Source organism: Artemia sp. Qi Xiang Cuo, chromosome 4 (genome assembly GCF_049724085.1).
Source record: "Artemia sp. Qi Xiang Cuo chromosome 4, ASM4972408v1, whole genome shotgun sequence".
Lineage (NCBI taxonomy): Eukaryota > Metazoa > Arthropoda > Branchiopoda > Anostraca > Artemiidae > Artemia > Artemia sp. Qi Xiang Cuo.
Window position 1 is genome coordinate 68692423 of NC_142797.1, and position 21474 is coordinate 68713896.

At 38.0% G+C, this 21474-nt stretch overlaps 1 protein-coding gene across 1 annotated transcript in view; it reads left to right on the forward strand.

The window, feature by feature from the left end:
• Positions 1-21474, forward strand: part of LOC148953361 (neuropeptides capa receptor-like) — a 162054-nt gene that overhangs the window by 124432 nt on the left and 16148 nt on the right. Inside the window, exons 5-6 of the mRNA XM_089087941.1 lie at positions 9595-9729; positions 18081-18331. Coding sequence (XP_088944067.1) covers positions 9595-9729; positions 18081-18331 — 386 coding nt within the window. The remainder of the gene's footprint in view (positions 1-9594; positions 9730-18080; positions 18332-21474) is intronic.

Genomic DNA, 21474 nt, shown 5'->3' on the forward strand with positions numbered 1-21474 from the left:
TCCAAGACTAAAAATTTTTCATAGTAGGCTATCACAAATAGTCCAGTAAAAGTAGGAAGGAGAGTGGGTCGATCCGGACAAAATTGCAATCAAAGGGTTTTTTTTTTAAACCAAGATGTTCAAAAAAATCGCTGAACAACATATCCAAAATCCGCTAAAATCTACCGCCGGGAAAACCTTTGGGGATGCTTAAAGGGGGTGGAAGGGGGCAAAAAAATAGTTTTTTTCCAGTTTTGACATTTAGGAAGATTTTTTACATTAAAATGTTCAGAAAAAATTGCTGAACAACATATTCAAAATCCGCTAAAAATTGCCCGCTGGAAAACCTTCTGGGGCTGCTTAAAGGGGGTGAAAGGGGTGAAAAATCCTTTTTTCGATTTTTGTTATTTAGGTACGTTTGGAGACTCGATTCTGGTATAAATTAACTCGCTGAAACCGAAAATGATATCACTTTTATTGTAACACTTCTCTAACTTATATAAAACTACAAAAAAATATATTTTGATAACTCCATTGCCAAAATAAAGGCAGTAGCTTTTCTTCCAAAATTTTACAGAAAGATCAGATCAATGGACGCCTGAAATACTTCAAATGGACGCTTGAAATAACAGCCTGCGAAAAGCAATACAGGAAAATCTCGAACTTAAAGGAGCAGAGAAGTACTTCACTCTTTTTTGCTTTGCTAGTCGTCGGGAACCTGATTATCTGATGAGAATCAACTTCTGAAAACTAGACTTTAGAAAAAGAGAGACTAAGCATAGACGCATAGAAACTTGAATATTCTAGTCTATACAGCCCATTAAAAACCAGGTACAGTTAGGTTTCGAAAACGCAGGCTGTACAGAACAGAGAACAGGAACGCCATCTATCTTCAAAAGTACCTGACTGTATTTTTATTACTATTATCTATTGGAAAACCCGTCATACAAAAAAGGAAAAGACGGAGCAATAAGCAAAACAAAAAAAAAGCAATACACATAAACTTAGGAGCTATACATGTGGTTTGTAGTGACGAACGCTGGAGCTAAGATCTAAATCAGCACTTAGAACAAATTACACAAAGCGAGAAAGAAAAACACAATTATACACTGCTCTGTAGGTACGCGACATCTTTCTTTTCTTTTTTTTTAGGCTCCTAAATACTGAACAAACATAAATAATATTAACATCATTGCATCAAGCCGTAATTGTTAAAAAAAAAAAAACAATCAAAAGTGAATTAAAAAAGATATACAGTAGATAATCATATTAAATAGTGTAAATATGACAAGAAACGGTAAAAACAGTTAAACGACACTTGCGCCCGCTGGTCTTGAACTCAGATTAGTCTCAACAAATGATTAATTTACTCCGATATAAATAAATAACATAAACAAGGAAATTATTAAATCACGGATCCTTTTACAACTTTAATTAAAGCAATATGCTTAAAATAACCGATAATTAATAAACAACTCTATTATTAGTAATATACGCAATATATTATCAAAAAAAAAATATTGACACCAATTTGAGAATAACCAGCGTCGCTTAAATTGGACTCATACGAAAAGAGACTAAATCATCAGTCAGTTTAAAAAACTGCAACAATTACACTAAGCGCGAAAACAAACACTTAAAAATAAAAAAACACAACAAATATATCTTAATTAATGGGCCAATACTGACGACCAGGGATGATTCAACTTCTTTATACGGGAATTATAAGCACGAATTCGCTTTTCCACAGCTATAATGGCGTCAGCAATGCTGAATTTTCTAATCAGATAAGAATTGCGCGTCCAAGAGCGAAAACGTAAAAGATATTTTGCGAACCGGAAGAAAACTGACCGAATTTTTGACTTGTCAGAATTTGTGAACATTTTCTAAAACGGCGATATGTACAAACAATGTGGTAGAGCGACAGAGTTAAAAGGTTTAGAGACAAGATGGCGGTTGAACCGTAACTTATTAGTTACAAAAGAAGCATATGATAACCCAACTCTACGCTCAATGTGAGCAATTAATAGTTGTCGCGTGTGCATTACTGACGAACCAATGGGAAGACCGAGGTAGGTGATATGATCTACTGGCTTAATCCTACTATTTCCGAGAGGAATATCCCCAGGTGATGCTTACTTCCAGTTGAAGAATGCAACTTCGGACTTTTCAGTATTGAACTGAAGACCTAGTTTTGCATACTTAGATTGTAGCGTTACGACAATCTCGCTAACGCGCTGGATAGTGCGGCTCAAATTCAGAATGTCGTCTGCATAACATACGAGAGATAAATCAAGACTGGCAAAGATGAATGATGTGGGAACAGCTGACTGTACATCAAGAACTCCATTATTGAAGAGTGAAGGGGAAGAAACATCACCTTGACGGGTACCTTTTTCAACATTGACAAAAATATTACGGGTTGGTGCGTAGACTTGAGAGCCGTCAACTTTAGCTAAAGAGTGAAGTATTAGGCGAAATTTAAGACGAGAATATATGTCTTAAAGGGCTCTGATATATAAAGGACTCACTCCATGTTTTGCTGCATGGAGTAGCGTAGGGGCGTGACTGAGAGACTTGAACGTTTTACGAACATCATGCCCAGCCTACACATGAGTTTCACCTGATGCATCTGCATCGATCAATGCTTTCGCAACAACCAACAAAGCGTGGGCACAACCGAGACGTGGCTGGAATCCGAATTGGTTAGGTCGAACATAGAATTTTGCATTCAGTTGGTCAATGAACAGAAGTTCAAAAAGCTTACAGAAGGTAGTAGCCACTGTTATAGGGAGGACGAGCACTGGGTTGCGAGTTTACCTTTCTTTGGAATTGGAGTGAGATCTCCGATTGAGAAAGAAGACGGTACAATTCCTTGGATAACAATCATCTGCATCAAAAGAGCAATATGGTTTACCAGCAGCTCACTTCCATGCAGAATGTGAAGAGCGCTTATTTTATCGATGCCAGAAGATTTCTTACGCTTTAGGCGTTGGATTGCTCGCAGTACAGAATCAGCTGAAACAACAAAATTGTCGGTTGGACACCTACACAGATATTTATCAAGCTTATATCAGCTAGTTTGGCAAAAACATTATTATGAGTAAGTAGACTTGATATGTTGCCTCATCCGTATGAAGCTAAGCCATAGCTTGGGTCAATCAATATTGAAACAGAAGTTATTGTTTGAGGGAGGAGGGGATTAAACCTCCTTATCAATTTATTTTGAGATCAGAGCCATCTGTCGGTGCCTTGAAAAATGTAAACGGCGCAGATCCGTCGCTAGATGTGGTGTGACTACTAGCTGTCGTCGGAAAGACATGAAAGTTTAGCGGAATCGCAGCGAATGCTCATTGGAGTTGTCATTCGATGACTCAGGTATGCGTCTTGTTCTTATTAAGATTAGTTATTCGCAGCGAATGCTCATTGGAGTTGTCATTCGATGACTCAGGTATACGTCTTGTTCTTATTAAGATTAGTTATCATCTGCAATTAATACTGACTTTGGGTGGGTGCTGATCATGGGCGCCCATAGGCTGAATTCTAAGGGGGGGGCTTACCTGGTCTACTCGGCACTTCGTTTTGAGTTTATAGGTATGTCAAACTGACAATCCACAGCATTTTTTTTTTTTTCAGTAAAGCCTAAGTTATGTTCTGGTCTTGAGAAGGCATGGGGGTTGCCAGCCCTAGTAATGTTAATTTTTGCTCGTTTTGAGTTTGACTTGGCTATTTATTATAATTTCTGTTCGTTTTGAGTTTCATTTAAATGTTGATAGTGATTTGTGGTAGTTTTACGCTTGGAAGATTATTTGACTTTATTTCTGCTTATTTTCTTTGAAAATTTATTCTGTGGAATTTTTTTTTAATTGATACAAGTATATGACCCTGTCATTCAGCCAGGGGGGCTGGCCCCCCTTGCTCCCCCCTTATGGGCACCCATGGTGCTTATTATTATTATGGGAGGTATGACGGGCCCCAGTTTCTGTCAGTTCTATTTATCGATTGACAGTATTCTGGTGCTATCCATGTGAGATGGAATTGATATCTTGTCCTTTCCTTGTGTATTTAACCATTTCCCTGCTACACGAGAACGTCAAACAAAAATCTTATTTTCAGGTCTAGAGAGTACCTGAAGCAAGTTCAAAAAAACTAATGGATTCGAAATTCAAAATATGTTTCTCGCCGCTCATCGCTACTGCCGTTTTGACTCAAACAGGTGCGGATGGAGTAAATTTTGCTAGTCTTTCTAAAGGAAACGATCTACAGGCAGTGCCGGGTGATAAAGTTCACATTGCATGCCGAAGAGACTATTGTGATAAGAAACGTATTGCGAGTTACTTTGAAAACAAGTCTCTCCCAAACGCTAGTCAAGACGAAATACTTCGGACTCTAAGGTCAAACAGGGGTGGTTTTGAATTCATGAATTCATGTTTGTTTTCTGCAAAACCTGTTATTATTGAAAGCAAAGGTTCAAGATGAGAAGTCTATGGCATTTGATCCAAAGTGAGTACCTACGACATCCAGAGTACTGTGGTCAAGATATGTTGTAAAAGGAATGACACTTGGGGAACGACTGTGCTTGGTCGCATTAACAGCGCTACTTCAAACTTGCGTGTTGCAGATGCAGTCTACCATAGAAAATGTTTGACGAACTTTCGAACTAAAAAGACTATGCCAAAACGGTTTTCAGACAGTGTTGATGATAATCCTACATCAGCTAAACGGAGAAAATCGGAAATACCACCTGATGAAGTGAGACTAGAAGCCTTTAAGGAAGCCCCCAAGCTCTATGAAGGAATGTATAACGAGCAAGTTACCTTACGAGAGATTGCAGAAAAGACTTTCTTCGCGGGTATGACGATGTTGAACCATAGAGTGCAAAGCATCTAAAGAGAGCATTGGAAGAGCATTATGGCGAACGAATTTTAATTGCCGATGTGAATGGTAAACACAATATCATTACTTTCTGTGAAACCGCGAAGTCCATTCTCCACGAATACTACACTCCTCCGAAAGAGCAGGATCCTGAGACAGAAAAAGTAAATCTGATCGAGACACTTGCCATAATTATTCGGAACGAAGTAAAACAAGTGAACACTCGCTCAGACCTTTATCAGGGCATCGACAAGTTGCCCTGAGTAGATAGAAACTTAGAATTCGTTTCAGCATCCCTGCGCCTGCTACTTGCCAGACTTATGCCGGGCGAAAACTGCACTGTTGTTCAAGCCTCAATTGGACAAGCAATAATGCAAGCGATGCGGCCACGTGCCTTACTCGCCCCTTTGCAGATAGCACTGGCAGTCCAGATAATCCACCATTTTGTTTCTCGTTTTCTTATCGACACGCCGGACAAACTCGGTTTCTGTTCGTCTTATAGCGATGTGCTCCGGTTCAAAAACTGTGAGGCAGTCAGCGAAAACCAAGCACCTAAGGGCGTTCCGGAACACATTTTTCTCCACAACGTCGCTGGCAATGTCAACCATGACAATTGTACTATAGACGGACGCGGTACTTTCCATGGAATGGGGGTTATTTCTGCCATCACTCCGATGCCTGGAAAATTACCAAGGTTCATTCCTAGAAAAGAGGTCTCTGCTGAAGATATAAAAACTTCATCCTTGTTCTTTCACTTTCACAACAGAGCACGACAGACGGGCCCGAACGTCCTGCACAAACCCTTGCTGTCACGACTGGATGAGCCTCACGATTCTAATACCGACTTATTATGGTATTCGTCTTTGTTTTTCAGACAGCCATGTCCAAACTGGTCTGGAATCATGCAATCAGTACACAAGGGATCTCACCCTGGCAAATCTGCCGTCTTCTTCCATGCAATGATTGACTATAAGCCAAGTGGCCAGTCTTGTATCTACTCAACCTTGCTATACGTGTGTGAACCGGCAAGGAAACAAAATGTTGCGTCTGTAGTGACTTTTGATCAGCTCCTTTACTGGAAGGCAGTGACAATTGCGGACTCTGAGCCGAAAGGAAGCTCTTTGAAAGACCTCACTATCTTACTTGGAGGATTTCACGCTCACATGAGCTTTTTGGGTTTAATCGGACATATTATGGAAGACACTGGATTAGAAGAAGTGCTTGAGCAAATTTACGCCAAGAATGCAGTAAAGCATATTAAGAGCGGGAAAGCACTATCTCGAGCAGTTAGTGAGCTCTTGCCATTTTGATACTTGACGACAAGCACAACTCGATTGAACACAATGAAGATAGGGAATTTGAGACCCTCGAGAATATCGATAAAGCCCATGTGATCTTCAAGGGTCTTGATGCTGGTGAGGTCTCTATAGAAGATGTCAATTCGTGCGAAGCCGTAACTAGCGCTGCTAACAAACTAAGAAAGAAGAAAGAGGAGCTAAGGGGCAATCGAACAGCATAATTGTGGTGTCAGTAAGTGGACATGGTGAAAGTATTGCGTAATTTACTAGAGCAGAGAGGCACGGGCATTGGGATCTGTAATTGGATAGCCTTGAACAGATACTTCCGTACTATACGGCAGCAGGGCACAACCTGTGCGCGAAGTCCGATCGTCTTCATCTCCAGACTATGATTGACCTGAAAAATAAAGCAATCGAGAGCTCTACTCTATTTTCAAAATCAGTCAGTTTTTTATACGAAGAAGTGATCTGTACTGGGCTGGATTGCCACCGGATCTAGTCGTTGAGCAAGCTCTAATGCGCAGTTTGAAGACAACAGATGGACTAACTATTGGACGGGGGATCACACAAACTCAGCGTCTGATATGGGCTTTTTCGATACTGATATATGCTGAAGTAAATGCCTCAATGCAAGATCTGACTAGCCTGAGTTACTCCAAAAGTGATCAACATGTCGAAACGTTCCAGTAGCGGATGAAGAGAGATATTTATGACACGGAGGCGGTCCTAGACTTTTTGCAAACCCTGATTCTGTTCAGAGAACACGGAGGGCTCCTCAACATCGTTACCTGCGTAATTGCATCAGTTAATATAGATGCGGACACCGTGAAAAAAGTTGGAGCCCGAATTTCAGACGAAATGACTGGGAAGGCAGCTGATTCATTTTCGTTCCGGAAAAAAGACAATGCTGTTACAATGGCATCCAAATCAGCTGTTAACATTGATGGTGAACCGGTTCATGTAGATCAAGTGCTTCTGTTCCAGCGCTTAGCTACGGTGGCGAACCGGGAAGAACTTGATCTTCGAGACCTTTTGTCGTATGAGCTTTGTACCTATCTCCCATCCCTGTTTGGATTCTATGAAGTTCTGCGTCCTGTCGACAAACCCTCTCTATCAAACGCAATTCAAAAGGTGTCAGGGGACCATTCGGATGAGCGCTTAGACTCTTGCCACTATGTCGTTGACGGTGGCTGGCTGCTCCAGAGATTGACTTGGCAACCCAACTCTACATTTGACTTCATTTGCGAAAGTTACGTCAAGTATTTCACCACTAGATTTGGCAAAGCTTTGGTAGTTTTTGATGGATATGACAATGGTCCTTCGACGAAAGGTATGGCTCACCTCAAACATTCCAGGGATAAACAGTGCCCAGTGGCAGAATTCACTGGTACAACAAAGTTAACAAGAAAGAAGGAATAGTTCTTGCAGAACTGCACAAGCAAGCAGCGGATAATTCTAGCAATAGGAGAAAAATTGTCCTCAGCAGGTTGTTCGGTACAACATGCCTCTGCTGACACGGATGTCCTGATTGCAACCACAGCCATTCATAGTGCAAGAACTTAGTTGACGTATTTCATTGGCAACGATACTGACCTCCTTATCCTTCTCCTCTATCATGTCACTGCCACCCGCAAAGGCCTGTATTTCAGATCCAAGACGAAAACTTCAAACGAACATAAGCTATGGAATATTTGCTCCATCAAAGAAAAACTCAGGGCAAATACGCGTGTATTTGCAGGTAATGGAATGAAAATGCGAGGTTGTTGCGGTGAAACCGGCTAACTGGGGATGGCGACTCTCTGCTGATAGTTGCATACCAGTAATGACGGAGAAGAAACCAGCTTCCCAAAGTCTTCTTCAAATTATCCGTTGCAAATGCAAATCAGGTTGCGATACGGCCAGATGCACTTGCCGTAAGAATGGCATGCCCTCCACACTTGCTTGTGGAGAGTGCATGGGAACAAGTTGTAATAACTCTGAACCAACATCTCTAGAAGAAGAAGAATTTTAGTGTTTTGCAATAACAGTGGTTATGTGATTTAAAAATGATTATTTTTAAAACTGTGATTCATACATAGACTTTTTAATGTTTTTGTTTTCCAACTGTAAAAGAAGCCGATAATAAGAATGATTTTTCAAGTTTCTATGTGTCTATGCCTATTGTTTCCCTTTTCTGCATTCTGGTCTTCACGCGGTTGAATCTCATCGGATAACCAGGTTTTCAACGATTAGCGAAGCAACAAAGAGTGGGATACTTCTCTGCTCCTTTAAATTACCGTTCGAGATTTTCCTGTGTTGCTGTTTGAAGTATTTCAGGCTTCCATTGATCTGATCTTTCTAACACTTCGGAAGAAAAGCTATTTCCTATATCTTTGCGATGCAGTTATTAAAATCGTATTTATAGTTTAAGATAAGTTACAGACGTGTTACAATAAAAGTAACGTCATTTTTGGTTTCAGCGAGTTCATTTATACCTGAATCGAGTCCCCGTACGTACAGAAATAACAAAAATCGAAAAAAAATTTCACCCATTTCACCCCCTTTAAGCAGCCCCAGAAGATTTTCTTGGCGGGAGATTTTCGCAGATTTTGGATATGTTGTTCGACAATTTTTTTTAGCATTTTGTGTAAAAAAGTTTCCTAATTGCCAAAAAAGAAAAAAAAAATTTTTGTCCCTTCCACCCCCTTTAAGTAGCCGTAGAAGATTTTTCTGACGGGCAGATTTTAGCAGATTTCGGATATGTTGTTCAGCGATTTCTTCTGGATATTTTAGTGTGACAAAAGCTTCCTAAATGTCAAAAATGGAAAAAATTATTTTTTTGCCCCCTTCCACTCTCTTTAAGCAGCCCCATAAAGTTTTCTTGACGGGCGAATTTTAACGGATTTTGGATATAATGTTCAGCGATTTTTTGTGAACATTTTAGTGTAAAAAAAACCTTGTGTTGCAATTTTGTCCCGGTCAAACCATACTTTTACTGGACTAGAACATCCCTATCTGTTATAGTCGATATTTATGGTGAAAATATTCATTATTTTGACCACATGACTAATTTCTTAATCAAATATTAATTTCAAACAATCAGAGGTCTTATATTGGCAGAAAGTAAGTATTAATAATATATAACTATATCACTATGGTTCTCCATCTGCAAAATTATTTTTGTGTATTTCTGCCTAAAACGAATGGATTGATGAGGTTTGTGACGGTTCTTCGAATTTCCAGTCAATTGTCCAAGACATCCAAACTGCTATTTCCTTAGTTCACTAGGGTAATGGAATATTTTCTGTCCTCTGTGTTTCTTAATGAGCTTCATTTTCCAAGTTAATTAACGCTGGAGAACTACTGAAAAGTACGATTGTGTGTGAACTTTCCTTGTCGCCACATACCTTTCTGTCAATGACACATTTTCTTAATTTGATTTTTTTTTTTTATCTCTTTTCAGTTACCGTAGTAATTGCTTTCATAATTTGTTATGCCCCATTCAATGCTCAAAGAGTGTTTTTCTTCTATGTTAGCTTCCGTGGGAAGTGGACAAAATCACTGATTTTAGTAAATCAAATCATGTTTTATATTGCAGGTGAGTGTTTCTATCTCTAAGTGTTTAAGTGTTTAAGTGTTAAGTTAGTCTTTAAGTGTTTCTATCATTTTTTTTATACACCCGTTACAACTAACCCCTTTTTGCAGGACTAGTGTCTCGCCCTGCAAAGTTGGACAGGCTTCTCATTGACTCGAATCTATACAAACTTTTGACTCCCTCTCTTGAAGTTCCCAAATCCTTTAAAACTCTCTTAATATCTTCACCTCTCATTCGTAAAATTTCATTTCACCTTCAAAACGATCTTTATTTCGAGCAAGTGCGTTTTATTTCTCATAAGAAAAAGTAATAAAAAATTACCCTCATAGCTAAGATTACTGAAAAGAACAAATGAATGCAGATTGACCGTTTAATAATTGCTGATAATCATTCCTTAAAGTTTTAAGTTGATAACAAGGGCTGTATTCCCAGCAAATAGACAGGGGGCGTACTGACAGATTTTTGTTCGTCTTTCTTAGTGACTTCTCAGGAAATATTTATCTCAGATTTTTCTGGGGTCAGGATATTTTATTTTCTCTTTAGTCAGGACGAATTCTTATGGTTGTTATCTTAAATAAATCTTAATTTATTTTTTCTTAAATAAATTAAGAAGAATTCTTAAATAATTCTTAGAATTCTTAAATAAATCTTATTTAGGTTGTTATCTAAATAAGAGCATATGTATTTTTGTTGAGAATAATACAGTACATTCTTGTAAACTAGATAAGCATTTTCCAGGATACTTTTATATAAAATATTAGCATGGGAAAACATACTCTGTAAACTGTATAAGAAACCTTTGGAATCTCTGGAATGTGTATAAGAACAGACTGAGTGATGCAGAGTTAAAACATTTAAGTTGTCCTGGCTGAAATCGATTATCCACAAAGCCAAAACTATATATTTTACTCAAAGATTTGTTGATTGTGGTACAAATATAAATAAGACCTTGGATGTGATTAAGGCAATTACTCGACTGTCCATGAGACCAGAAGGTCACTCTAAGTCTCTTATTGTAGATGGTCAACTCATCACAGAAAAAAGCCATGTACGACATCGGACGAACAGTTTTTTTACGGAGATAGGAAAAAAAGTTCTAATTGTGCTTCTTATTGTACTGTGTCACAGTCTTGGAAGTAGCTCCTAAGTCCAATGTGCTTCAAATCAATGGCTCTTGAGCAGATTATTTTTCACCTGATATGACTTCCTTTTCCTGGATAAAGACTTTATCTAGTCTTTTTTAAACCTTGTGATTTCACCTGGTTTCTTTCCACCCTGTACGACTTAATTTTTCTTGGTTAAGACTTTGTCTAATCTTTTCCGAAATTCTTGGTCTCATCCAGCTTTCGTTTCGTCCAATACTACTTTCATTTTCTGGCTACAGACTAGTCTTTTCGACCCTATTTGTCTCACTTGGCCCTGTTTTCACGCATGCAACTTTCTTTCCCTGTCTTACGGCTTGATCTAGTCCCTCCAGCTTTCTTAGTACCATCTTTCCCTCTTCACACCCCATGCTACTTGCGTTTCCTGTTTTACAACTTGATCTATCCGTTCCGACCTTCTTGGTATCATCTGGCCCCTTTTTCACCCCATATGGCTTCCTTTTCCTGGCTAAAAACTTTGTCTACTATTTTCCAGTCCCCTTGGTCTCTCCTGGACCTCTTTTCATCTATACCACTTCATTTCCCTGGCTTAAGAGCTGGTATAGTCTTATCCAGCCCTCTCGGTCTCACCTAGCCCTATTTTCATACATATGATTTTCTTTTCCTGTCTTGCAATTTTATATATTCTTTTCATTCTTCTTGGTCTCATCTGACCTTTTTCGCCCAATACGATTTCTACTCCCTGGCTTAAGAGTTAGTCCACACTCTTCCAGACCTCTTGTCCTCCCATGGACCTCTTTTCATTCATGCCACTTCATTTTCCTGACTTAAGAGTTGGTTTAGTCCAATCCTACCCTCTCGGTCTCTTCTGGCCCTATTTATAACCATGCAACTTTCTTTCCATGTCATACGACTTGATCTATTCTTTCTAATCTTCTTGGTTTCATCTTGGTTTCACCTTACTTTCTTTTTTCCCTATGCAACTTCCTTTCACCAGCTTCAGACTTGGTCTAGTCTTTTCAAAGCATCCTGGTTTCATCAGGCTCTCTTTTCACCCATGCTACATTCTTTTCCTACCTAAAGACTTGGTCTAGTCTTTTTCACCCATCTAAGTGGCTGGGCTTCGTGGTTTCCGACATTTTAACATGTTTGTATGCGACCAAATCCGAAACCTATTTTTTACTAGGACCCACAAATTTTCCAACAGCATAAACACAGGCTGCTAATATTCTCCTCCCATTAAAGTTAAAGTTCCTTTTATTTCATTAAATAAACAATAACAAAGAAAATATCTCAAAGGGTTTGATGACCCCTTAATTGGGAAACAACTTGCAATAACTAATTAACAATAAAATTAAAAATATCTATACTAAATTCCCCTTAAAAAATAGATGAAGAAAAAGAGATCAACTCATCAATAGATCCCTGGACTACGTCACATCGCCCGACAATCAAAATCAGGTCGAAATTTCCTCTACATCGTCAAGGAATCAACGCTAATTGAACAACTCCCCGCAAGTGTATAAAATTTATTTTTTTAAATATATACAATATATGCAAACAAATAATATATAACTAAAGCTTTTTCATCTGTTTTTTGGTCTTTTCATCTGTTTTTTTGAAGAAACAAGTTTTCGTAAATAGCGACAAAGACCACACACCCTTTCGATCATAAACATCAACAATAAGAAAAACAATAGAGAAAACTTTTCACAAGACAGTGGGATTATACCCTATGACCCTATTATGGCCCTATATCCAAGGGCCGTCCTCAGCAAGACAGAAATATATAAAAGTAAAGGGACTTACAATAAAATACGACCATTAAAGCTAAGACGATTTTTTAAACTGTCCCAGCATCCTTACTTCAGCGAATTTTAACCAGGACTCAATGACCTTGTTTTTACGCTAATTATTTAAATATATTTAAAATCATATCTCATTAAAATTCAAGAAACCTTGTGCTTGAGCAGTCTTTCTTAAATAATTTTGAGCAAAAGTCAAATTTTAGTGTAAGGTGCGAGGGTTCAGGAGGGGGCAACCCCCTTTATATACAGAATAATTTATGTTCGCTTATGCTGCTCCTAACTCTCAGTTGAAAAAATTTCTTTTTTAACCGTATTCCAAATCGTGCCAAGAAGTACCTTTTCTACTCTCCCCCCTCGCAGAAAACACAAACAAAATTTTTTCGTACATTTCCCAATACCAGATACCATATGTAAACAATGGGCAAATTACGTATCTTCAGCCCTTTCTCCAGGGACAATGCAGAGTCATTTCATCCCCCAAGGTATAGAAGCCGGAGCTTTCAACTATGCGTTATGAAACTACAATCTCAAAATTTCTATCAAATGACGTTGGGATGAAAAGAATGTGGGAAAGAGGTCAGTTTTCCTTAAGTCTTTTTGGTTATCAGAGGCAACTCTTTAGTGTTGCCAATAGAAAAGGCCATACGGCTCTAATTTTTTATCATTATTATTATTGTTATTTTTCAAACAAGCCCTTTATTTGGAAGGGGTCATTGAATAAACCTTAAAAGGGCATCCTTTGATTCGAAATTGAGAGTACTAGCGCCCTTTTTAAGAGCCAAAAGTGATCGAAGGGCAGCTAGCCCCCACGTCCTTTTTTCCCAATTACATCTGATAAAAATTTTTGAGGTAATCATTTTGTTAAAAATAGTTCAAAGATCATATAACAAAAACTCCGGGGTCGACACAACCCCCAGAGCCCGGGGCAGTTACTGTAAGTTATGCCCTGGGGGCAAATATGGTTCTTATAGGATGCTGGTATAAACTTCAGAGAGGGCTCGTTTTATTGGAAATGAAAAGTTATAGTTCAGTTTTTCAGAGTCAAAAGGGAACGGAGGGCAACCTCCACCTCCCTCTACGGCATTTTTTCCCCAAGTAAATCTGATAAAAATTTTGAGAAAGCCATTTTGTTAAAAATAGTTCAAAGATACTGTAGCAAAATCTCCTGTGTCGACACAATCCCTTTGGGCCCGGGGCAGGCGTTGTAAGTTAAGTTTTGCTGGGTTTCAATAGGGTTCTTATGGAAGGTCAATATGGTTATACTTCATATGGAAGGGGTCGTCACTTAAGCTTCGGAGGGAGATCATTCGATTGCAAATCGGAAGTTCTAGTGCCATTTTTAAGAGTCAAAAGTGACCGGAGGGCAACTAGCCCCCCAAGCGTTTTTTTTTCAAATATATCCAAAAAAATTTTACGATACTGATTTTGTTAAAAATAGTTTAAAGGTCATCCCCCAGGGTTCGGAGGCGGGTGTTGTAAGTTATTCCATAGGGGTGTATGAATCTTATGGAAGGAATACTCAATTAAACCTCAGAGAGGGCTTATTTTGTTGAAAACTGAAAGTTCTAGTTCAATTTTTAAGAGCCAAAAGAGATGGGAGGGAAACTAGGCCCCCCCCTCCACGCCCTTTTCTCCTCAAAACCATCCGATAAAACTTTGGAACGGCCATTTTATAAGAAATAGATCAAAGATCATATAACGAAAATTCCGGGGTCAACACAGCCCCCAAGGGCCCGATGGCAGGTGTTGTAATTTACTCTCTTTCGGAAAATATAGTTTTTATGGAAAGGCTGCTCGTATAAGCTTCCGAGAGGACTCATTTACTTGGAGACTGAAAGTTCTAGTTCATTTTTTGACATTCAAAAAAGATTGAAGGGCAACTAGCTCCCCGCGCCTTTTTCCCGAAACCTATCCGATAAAAATTAGGAGACAGCAATTCAGTTAAAAATAGTTCAAAGGTCAGATAAGAAAAAGTGCGGTTTCGATACCTACCCCCGAGGGCTCGGGGTTAGGCATTCTAATTTATGACCCTCTTTTCCTTCTTTTCCTTCCCTTCTTTTCCCAAAGTATATCCGATTGAATTTATTATATAGCCATATGGTTAAAAATAGACCAAAGATAATATAACAAAAACTTCAGGGATAAAACAGCCCCCCCCAGATTCCGGGGACAAGTGTTGTAAAATGTGCCCTGGGGGCATATAAGGTTCTTATGGAATGGATGGTCGCATAAACTTCAGAGTGGGCTTATTCCATTCTAGATCAGAGTTTGTAGTGCCTTTCTCAAGAGTCAAAAGTGATCGGAGGGCAACTAGCCTCCCCGCAGGACCTTTTTCCCTAAATGTATCCAATCAACATTTTGAGATATCTATTTTGTTCAAAATAGTTTAAAATAAAAAAACAAAGACTCCGAGGTCGACACATCCCCTCAAAGTCCAGGGGCAAGTGTTGTAAGGTATGTCCCGTGGGAATATAAGGTTTTATTTAAGGGGTGGTCATATAAACTTCAGGGATGGATCGTTTAATTAGAAAATAATACTTCTAGTTACCTTTTTAAGAGTCATCAAAAGTGATCGGAGGGTGTGTACTCTCCCCCCCACCTCCCCCCCCCCAAACAAATCCAATAGAAATTTTGAGATTGTCAATTTGTTTAAAATACTCCAAAATTCAAATTACTATAAATTAGGGGTTAAGAAATCCACTATAGCACCCGGAAAAGAATTGTAACTTACCTAAGTTGTAGGTTCTTAAGAATCGAAAGCGATCAAAAAGTAACAAGCCCCTCCCCCCCCCCCCTTGTGCTTTTTTCTCCAAATGCATCTTATCAAAATTTTGAAGTCACCATTTTGTTCAAAATAGTCTAAAATTCAAATTACTATAATTTAGGGGTTGAGCAATCTTCCCTAACCCCAGGACAAGGATTGTAGCTTATGTAAGTTGCCCATTATTAGAATATAATGTTCTGCAGAAGGGGTGGTTTTAAAACTTTGGAGGGGACTCATTCGATTGGAATTGAAACTTTTAGCTCTTTTTTAAGAGTCAAAAGTGATCAATGGCCAACAAGACCACGCCCCATTGTCCCGAAGGGTATCCGTTCAAAATTTCTAGATAGTCGTTTTGGTCATAATAGTTCAAAGGCCAAATAACTATGCTTTTGGGGTTTACCCCCTCCCTAGCCCCGGGGAAATGGCTCTGAGTTATGGAACTTAATTATTGTTACTTTGATATTTTGTTTACTTGGATTTTGAGATTTACGTGGTAACTTCGATTCACGGTGCAAGGACTGTAAGTTGTGCGAGTTGCTTATTGCTAGTTTGATACTTTGTCTACTTTGATACTTAGTTAACTTTGATCCTTTCTTTACTTTGATGCTTTCGTACTTTGATATTGTTACTTTGATACTAGTTTTGATACTTTAGCGACATTTTGATGTTGAATAAAATTAATTTTGAAATAAAGAGCTTTTTAAAAACTTCCAAATTCTTGCAATCAAAAAACAAAACAAAAACTAACTAAAAAATTCTGAAAGTGTTCCCCCCACTCTCTCCGAAAGAATTGGGGTGGTGTACTTCTAATGAATGGTGTCTTCACTACAAACAAGAGTAAGGCTACTGGCCATTTCCCAAACGGTAAAAGCATCATTCTCTTACTTAAATACCTAATTCTCTTACTTAGAATTGTCATTCTCTTACTTAAGTGGCTTCAAAGTTCCGCAAAATTAGTTCACCTTTTTTATTATAATAATTGGCAGAACAGAATTCAAAAGCAAGTGAGAATTAGAATAAGGATTTGTTGGTACACCGCGGTCATTTTCGGGGAGTAGGGGTTATGTACTTCTACTGAATTGTATCTACACTAAAAACAAGAGTTTGGTTACTGCCAGTCTCTCTAAGGGTAAAGTATAAGGCCTACTGCGTATTTCGTGCTTTACTAAAAGATATTAGATTACAAATATTTTATTTTGTTCTTATTACAACATTCAAAATAAAATGAAAATTGCAGTGAAACTAGACCAGGATTTACCAATAGGCCCACTGTCCTGAGGCTTTCATTATTCCCGAAGTTTTGGGGATTTCCCAGAAAATCCTGCAAAAATAGAGCGGCAAAAATGCTTAGGCCAAGAGACGTCAAAGCTTTAAATACAGACTGGGTGAAACAAAATATTGAGCATGTGAGCTTTTAGCAATTAATATCATTATATATTCAATAATCACTTTAATTTATTAGTTTTTACCAAAATTGCTAATTTTTTTTAGAACAAAAAAATCTTTTCAATTGAAAATTTTTAAGAACTTAAAACTTTAGTAATCCAAAACGAACAGAAATTAACTAAAATAAAAAAAAAACTTTCATAAAAAGAACTCTCAGGGGTAAGCAGCCACCGCACAAAGTGGTGCCCCTAAAATTGGTAGACAATAATAAATAATATGGGCTTAGTATTGTCAGGGGCGGATCCGGGATTTTTTTAGGGGGGGGTGCATAATAGTTTGATCTGATAAAAAAATCAGGGGCAGGGGCGCAAAATAGGTTGATCCGGTAAACTTGCGTTAGGAGCAAGTTTAATTAACGCAAACTTAAGTTAATTAAGTAAATTACACTAATTTAGACTACACTAGAGGGGAGCGCTCGCCCCCACTCCCTGGATCCACCATTGAGTATTGCTAAGTTCAGGCACCATTCTGCTACTAGTTTTCCTGCCCAGTGTCAGACCATAAGTCAGGGTATTATGTGGAATAAGGGGTCAAGATATGCTTGATTGTGGCAAATAATGGCTGCCAAAATCATGCACGTGGGTCATCCCCCCTGGACGTATGAAGTCATGGGCGCCAATAAGGAGAGGGCTTGGGGGGGGGGGGAGGGGTGCCAGCCCCCTCCTGGTGGAATGATGCTACCTTACTTTTGTATTTTGTTTTGAGATTTCTATTTTATAGCATTAAATTTTCCAATTAGACAAAGTAAGCCCCCCCCTGGAATTCAGCCTATGGGCGCTCATGTATGAAGTGCCTATCCTAACACAAGAAAAGATTTCGAAGAAATAATCAGAATTGAGAGAGAGAATTGCTCTCCCTAGTGTTTGTTCTAAGGATATAGTGCCGCTTGCCTCGGATGGATGGTATTTGGTGAGTCACTATACTTTATCTTTTAATGTATGAGTATGACCTGCCAAAGCCGGTCTTAAGCTGGAACATAGGGATTTTAGAATGGGGAAAACAATGGAAGACATTTTGCCACTACCAAGGAAGGTCTTTTCTTTTCTTATGAAGAGAAAAGAAAAACTAAAGATAGATCAGCCCTATCTCCAAGAGCCCGAGTTTTAAAAAATGATAGCGAAGAAATATTAAATTGGTTGAATGTTGGTTTTTACTGCTTTTTTTCTCTTAAACCTTACCCTTGGCCACTTAAAACGTCAATTTTCTCTTTAATAATAATTCCATCTCTTCTAGGTATTCTGTTCTACTTCAATTGTGTCATTAATCCTATCTTATATAACGTAATGTCAAGGCGGTTTAGAAGAGCTTTCAAGGACAGCTTATGCGACAGTCCTTGCATTTGTATTGGAGAAAAGAGACAAAATTCTGCGCAAGTGGCACTGTATCCTCAGCTCTCAATAAGGCAATCATTACTTAAAGAAAAGGGAAGAAATGCAAGCCCAACAAGAAACTGCAATGGAATTAAAAAAGAAAGTAAAAGGGAGGTAAGGTCAGTTACTACAATAAGCACCTAATGGGTGATTTTGGCCGTTTTTACGGTAGAAGTATATACCAGTAGCTAAATATTTCTCCAAACATGGCACACATTTCATATAGCACAATTTGGGAAGTTTCGAGACCATCAGAGTCATAGTTTCAGTTGTCACTAGGTTTTCTATCGGAAACATTTTTCATTACGCTCGCACAAAGGCAGGGTCGCGAAGAGTAGTTTAGCTTGTGTGATTTTAGATGCGTGTCAAAAATTTTCAATGGAGATCATTTGACTTTTCGCTTCTATACGTTACTTCTATCGTGGCCTGTTTTCAACCTTGTGAACTGAGAAACATTAATAAACATTTTACAAACACAAAATTTTCTTCGGTATATCCATGCAACCAAATATTTATTTTCTACATTTCTGAATTTTCCCACTACTCAGCAATATATCGTTGATAATATACCACATAATTATTAGGTATAAACCTAACATAATTCGAATGTATAATGGCCAATCAGCCTTTATTCAGGAAAAAGTTCGAAGGAGGTCAGATTTTATTTTGGCAGAAACTGGCATTTGAAAGTCTCTTTATTCGTTGCTTTTTAGAACAGGAATATTTTTCTCTAATAAGTAGCCGAAACTCTAAAAACAAAATTACACTAAATATGTCAAAAGAATTGACCTTTTGCGCCAGTTACAAGCTATGTAAATTTCATTAACTTTATACCTATTAAAAGCTAAGAGCCTGATAAAATTTACTAAATTTTTGAAAAGAGGGTTGAACCCATTTCTCCAACCCTCCATCAATGCAAAAAAAAACTGTGCTTAAGATACAAAAATACAAATTTTTTTTATAATCTCTGAAAAGTATGGTCACGGATGCCTCTTCCAGAAACAAACTTCCACTCTATCCCACAGAAATCCCCTTCTCCCTGCTATTTGTTTTGCGCATTGGGCAGGTGTTTTGCGCATTTCCTGAAGGCAGATCACGCAATGACTTTCAGCCAACGTCATTGGATTTATAAATAGGCCATTAGGCCATCTAGTATCCCCTCTGCCCAGCCCTTACGATTTTTCTAGGAGAAATTTTGGCATTTTGTACCTCTTTTGAACCAAACACAGGCACATATTTGTATTGGTTTGATTATAGAAGCCAAATCATTCAAAAGCCCTTACAATACTTTTAGGCACAATATTAAGGATGTTGCACGTTGTTTGAACTGTAATCAAGCGAGGAAGTATGATCTCTGGGATTGGAATATCAAAGCCCGAACGATAACCCTACAACATTCCTTCTCTCCCGTATTAGACTTTGTATGAAAAACGTATCCATTTAACTTTATTAAAAATGAAAACCTGCAATAACATTCAGTCATTATTATTTAACCAAGGTGCAAAGTGCCCATTTTCCCACCGTCACCTCTCACCCACACTCTAATCAACTTTTAGCAGAAATGTGGAAAATGTTTTACCTGGTTTGAAGTAGCCTGCAATCACACAAGAATATTCAATGTGTATGCTTCGAGTAACAAATATGGGCTCTGGCTCCTTTGACTCACCCCCACCAGCAGCTGTTTAGTAGGAGTGTTACTATGTTTGTTATTTCACACATCGGCTTAAAATTTCTTAGAGAAAATATGTTGCATAATCCCCTGTAAAAAAATTTTTCCAACTGCTCATATTCACTTGAAACTTATTTGCTAACTATTTTGTAATAGCACTGGCCTTAAGTTACAGTATTACAGTGCTTATTGGTCTACCCTTTTTTCCGTTCTTGATAATATTTTTGCTAGAAAATTTGGTCTTCTGCAATTGGTACTGATACGCATATGAGTGATAACGGGACATAGCAATGCAGTTACGCTATTTTGAATCAAGGAATGATGTGCCAATCATTCGGTAATAAAAAAAAATACATTTGTTTTTACCATCAAAAATATTGAGAACAATGTAGATGCTCTATTTGAAGCAAAGTATCATAGTCTCGGTTCGCACACATGAGTTGCTTTGTTCGGAATCACAACAAAGGTTAAGCTAGGCTGTAGGTTTTAGAAGCCAATATTTGGCGGAAAACGTGAGGGTTGAGGCTGAGGTACCCTCCCCCCAATATACGTAATAATTTCTTGGACGACATAGCCTTTCCATTTACAGAACTTAACAAATTAAAATACAGAGAAAACGTGTATAATATTTAAAACTAAGAAGGGAGAAAAATCAATAGACCTTAAATAATAAAGGAATCCAAACATTTTAACTTCACATCCGGTAGCCTTTATGAATGGAAAAAAATAAAATGAAAACAAAAAACGAAAACAATAAACAAAACTCATATCTAAATAACTTCCAATATCGCGATGCAAATAGCACGAATACGCAGAGCAGAATGATAAAATAGGTTGTCACTGAAACAGTACTTACAATTTGTTACCACGAACTGTTTGAAAACTCTTTTTACACCATACTCTTTTAAAAGTGTTGATGGATCAACAAAAGCAGAGTTTAATAAATGGAGAAGATAATAAAAGGATTGTGCTGTACCTGCTTTTGTTGCTCATCACTTTTAAGCTGCTTCAAAACTTCCCTTTACCCAGCCAACTTAAATCAGGATTTACAGATATCTGGAAAGAGCAGAGAAGTAATAACGCCTCTCTGTTTTAAGTTTGAAATTCCCTAATTATTTTAACAAGAAAGATTAGTTTTTTTGACAAAATTATTTTGTATGTATGCCACTATTCTGTACAACTTGAATACCCTAAAAATGCCGCTACTATAATATGTTTTGTATTACAGAGTAACACTATGGCTTTCGTATAGTTAGGTTTTATGTATTTTCAGATCGGTAACATTAAGAGACTGGCATTTTTCAGTTTTTAAAGTCTATCAGATTTCTAGAAAATAATTGGCTAAAGGTAAATTGGCAAATCCCCGATTCCAATTTTTTTTTTTTTTTTTTTTTTTTTTAAATTAAAATTTTCAAAATATCCTATTAGACTCAAATTGGTTTGGCTGTAATATGACACGTAAGCAATAAGGAAAGAGCAGAGGGCTCATAAGATCTTCCCATTTGCTTTCTGCCACAAGGCGGTTGTCATATCAAACAGTTCGTGGTAACGAACTGTAAGTAAGGAGTGACCCGGCTCAATGGTAACC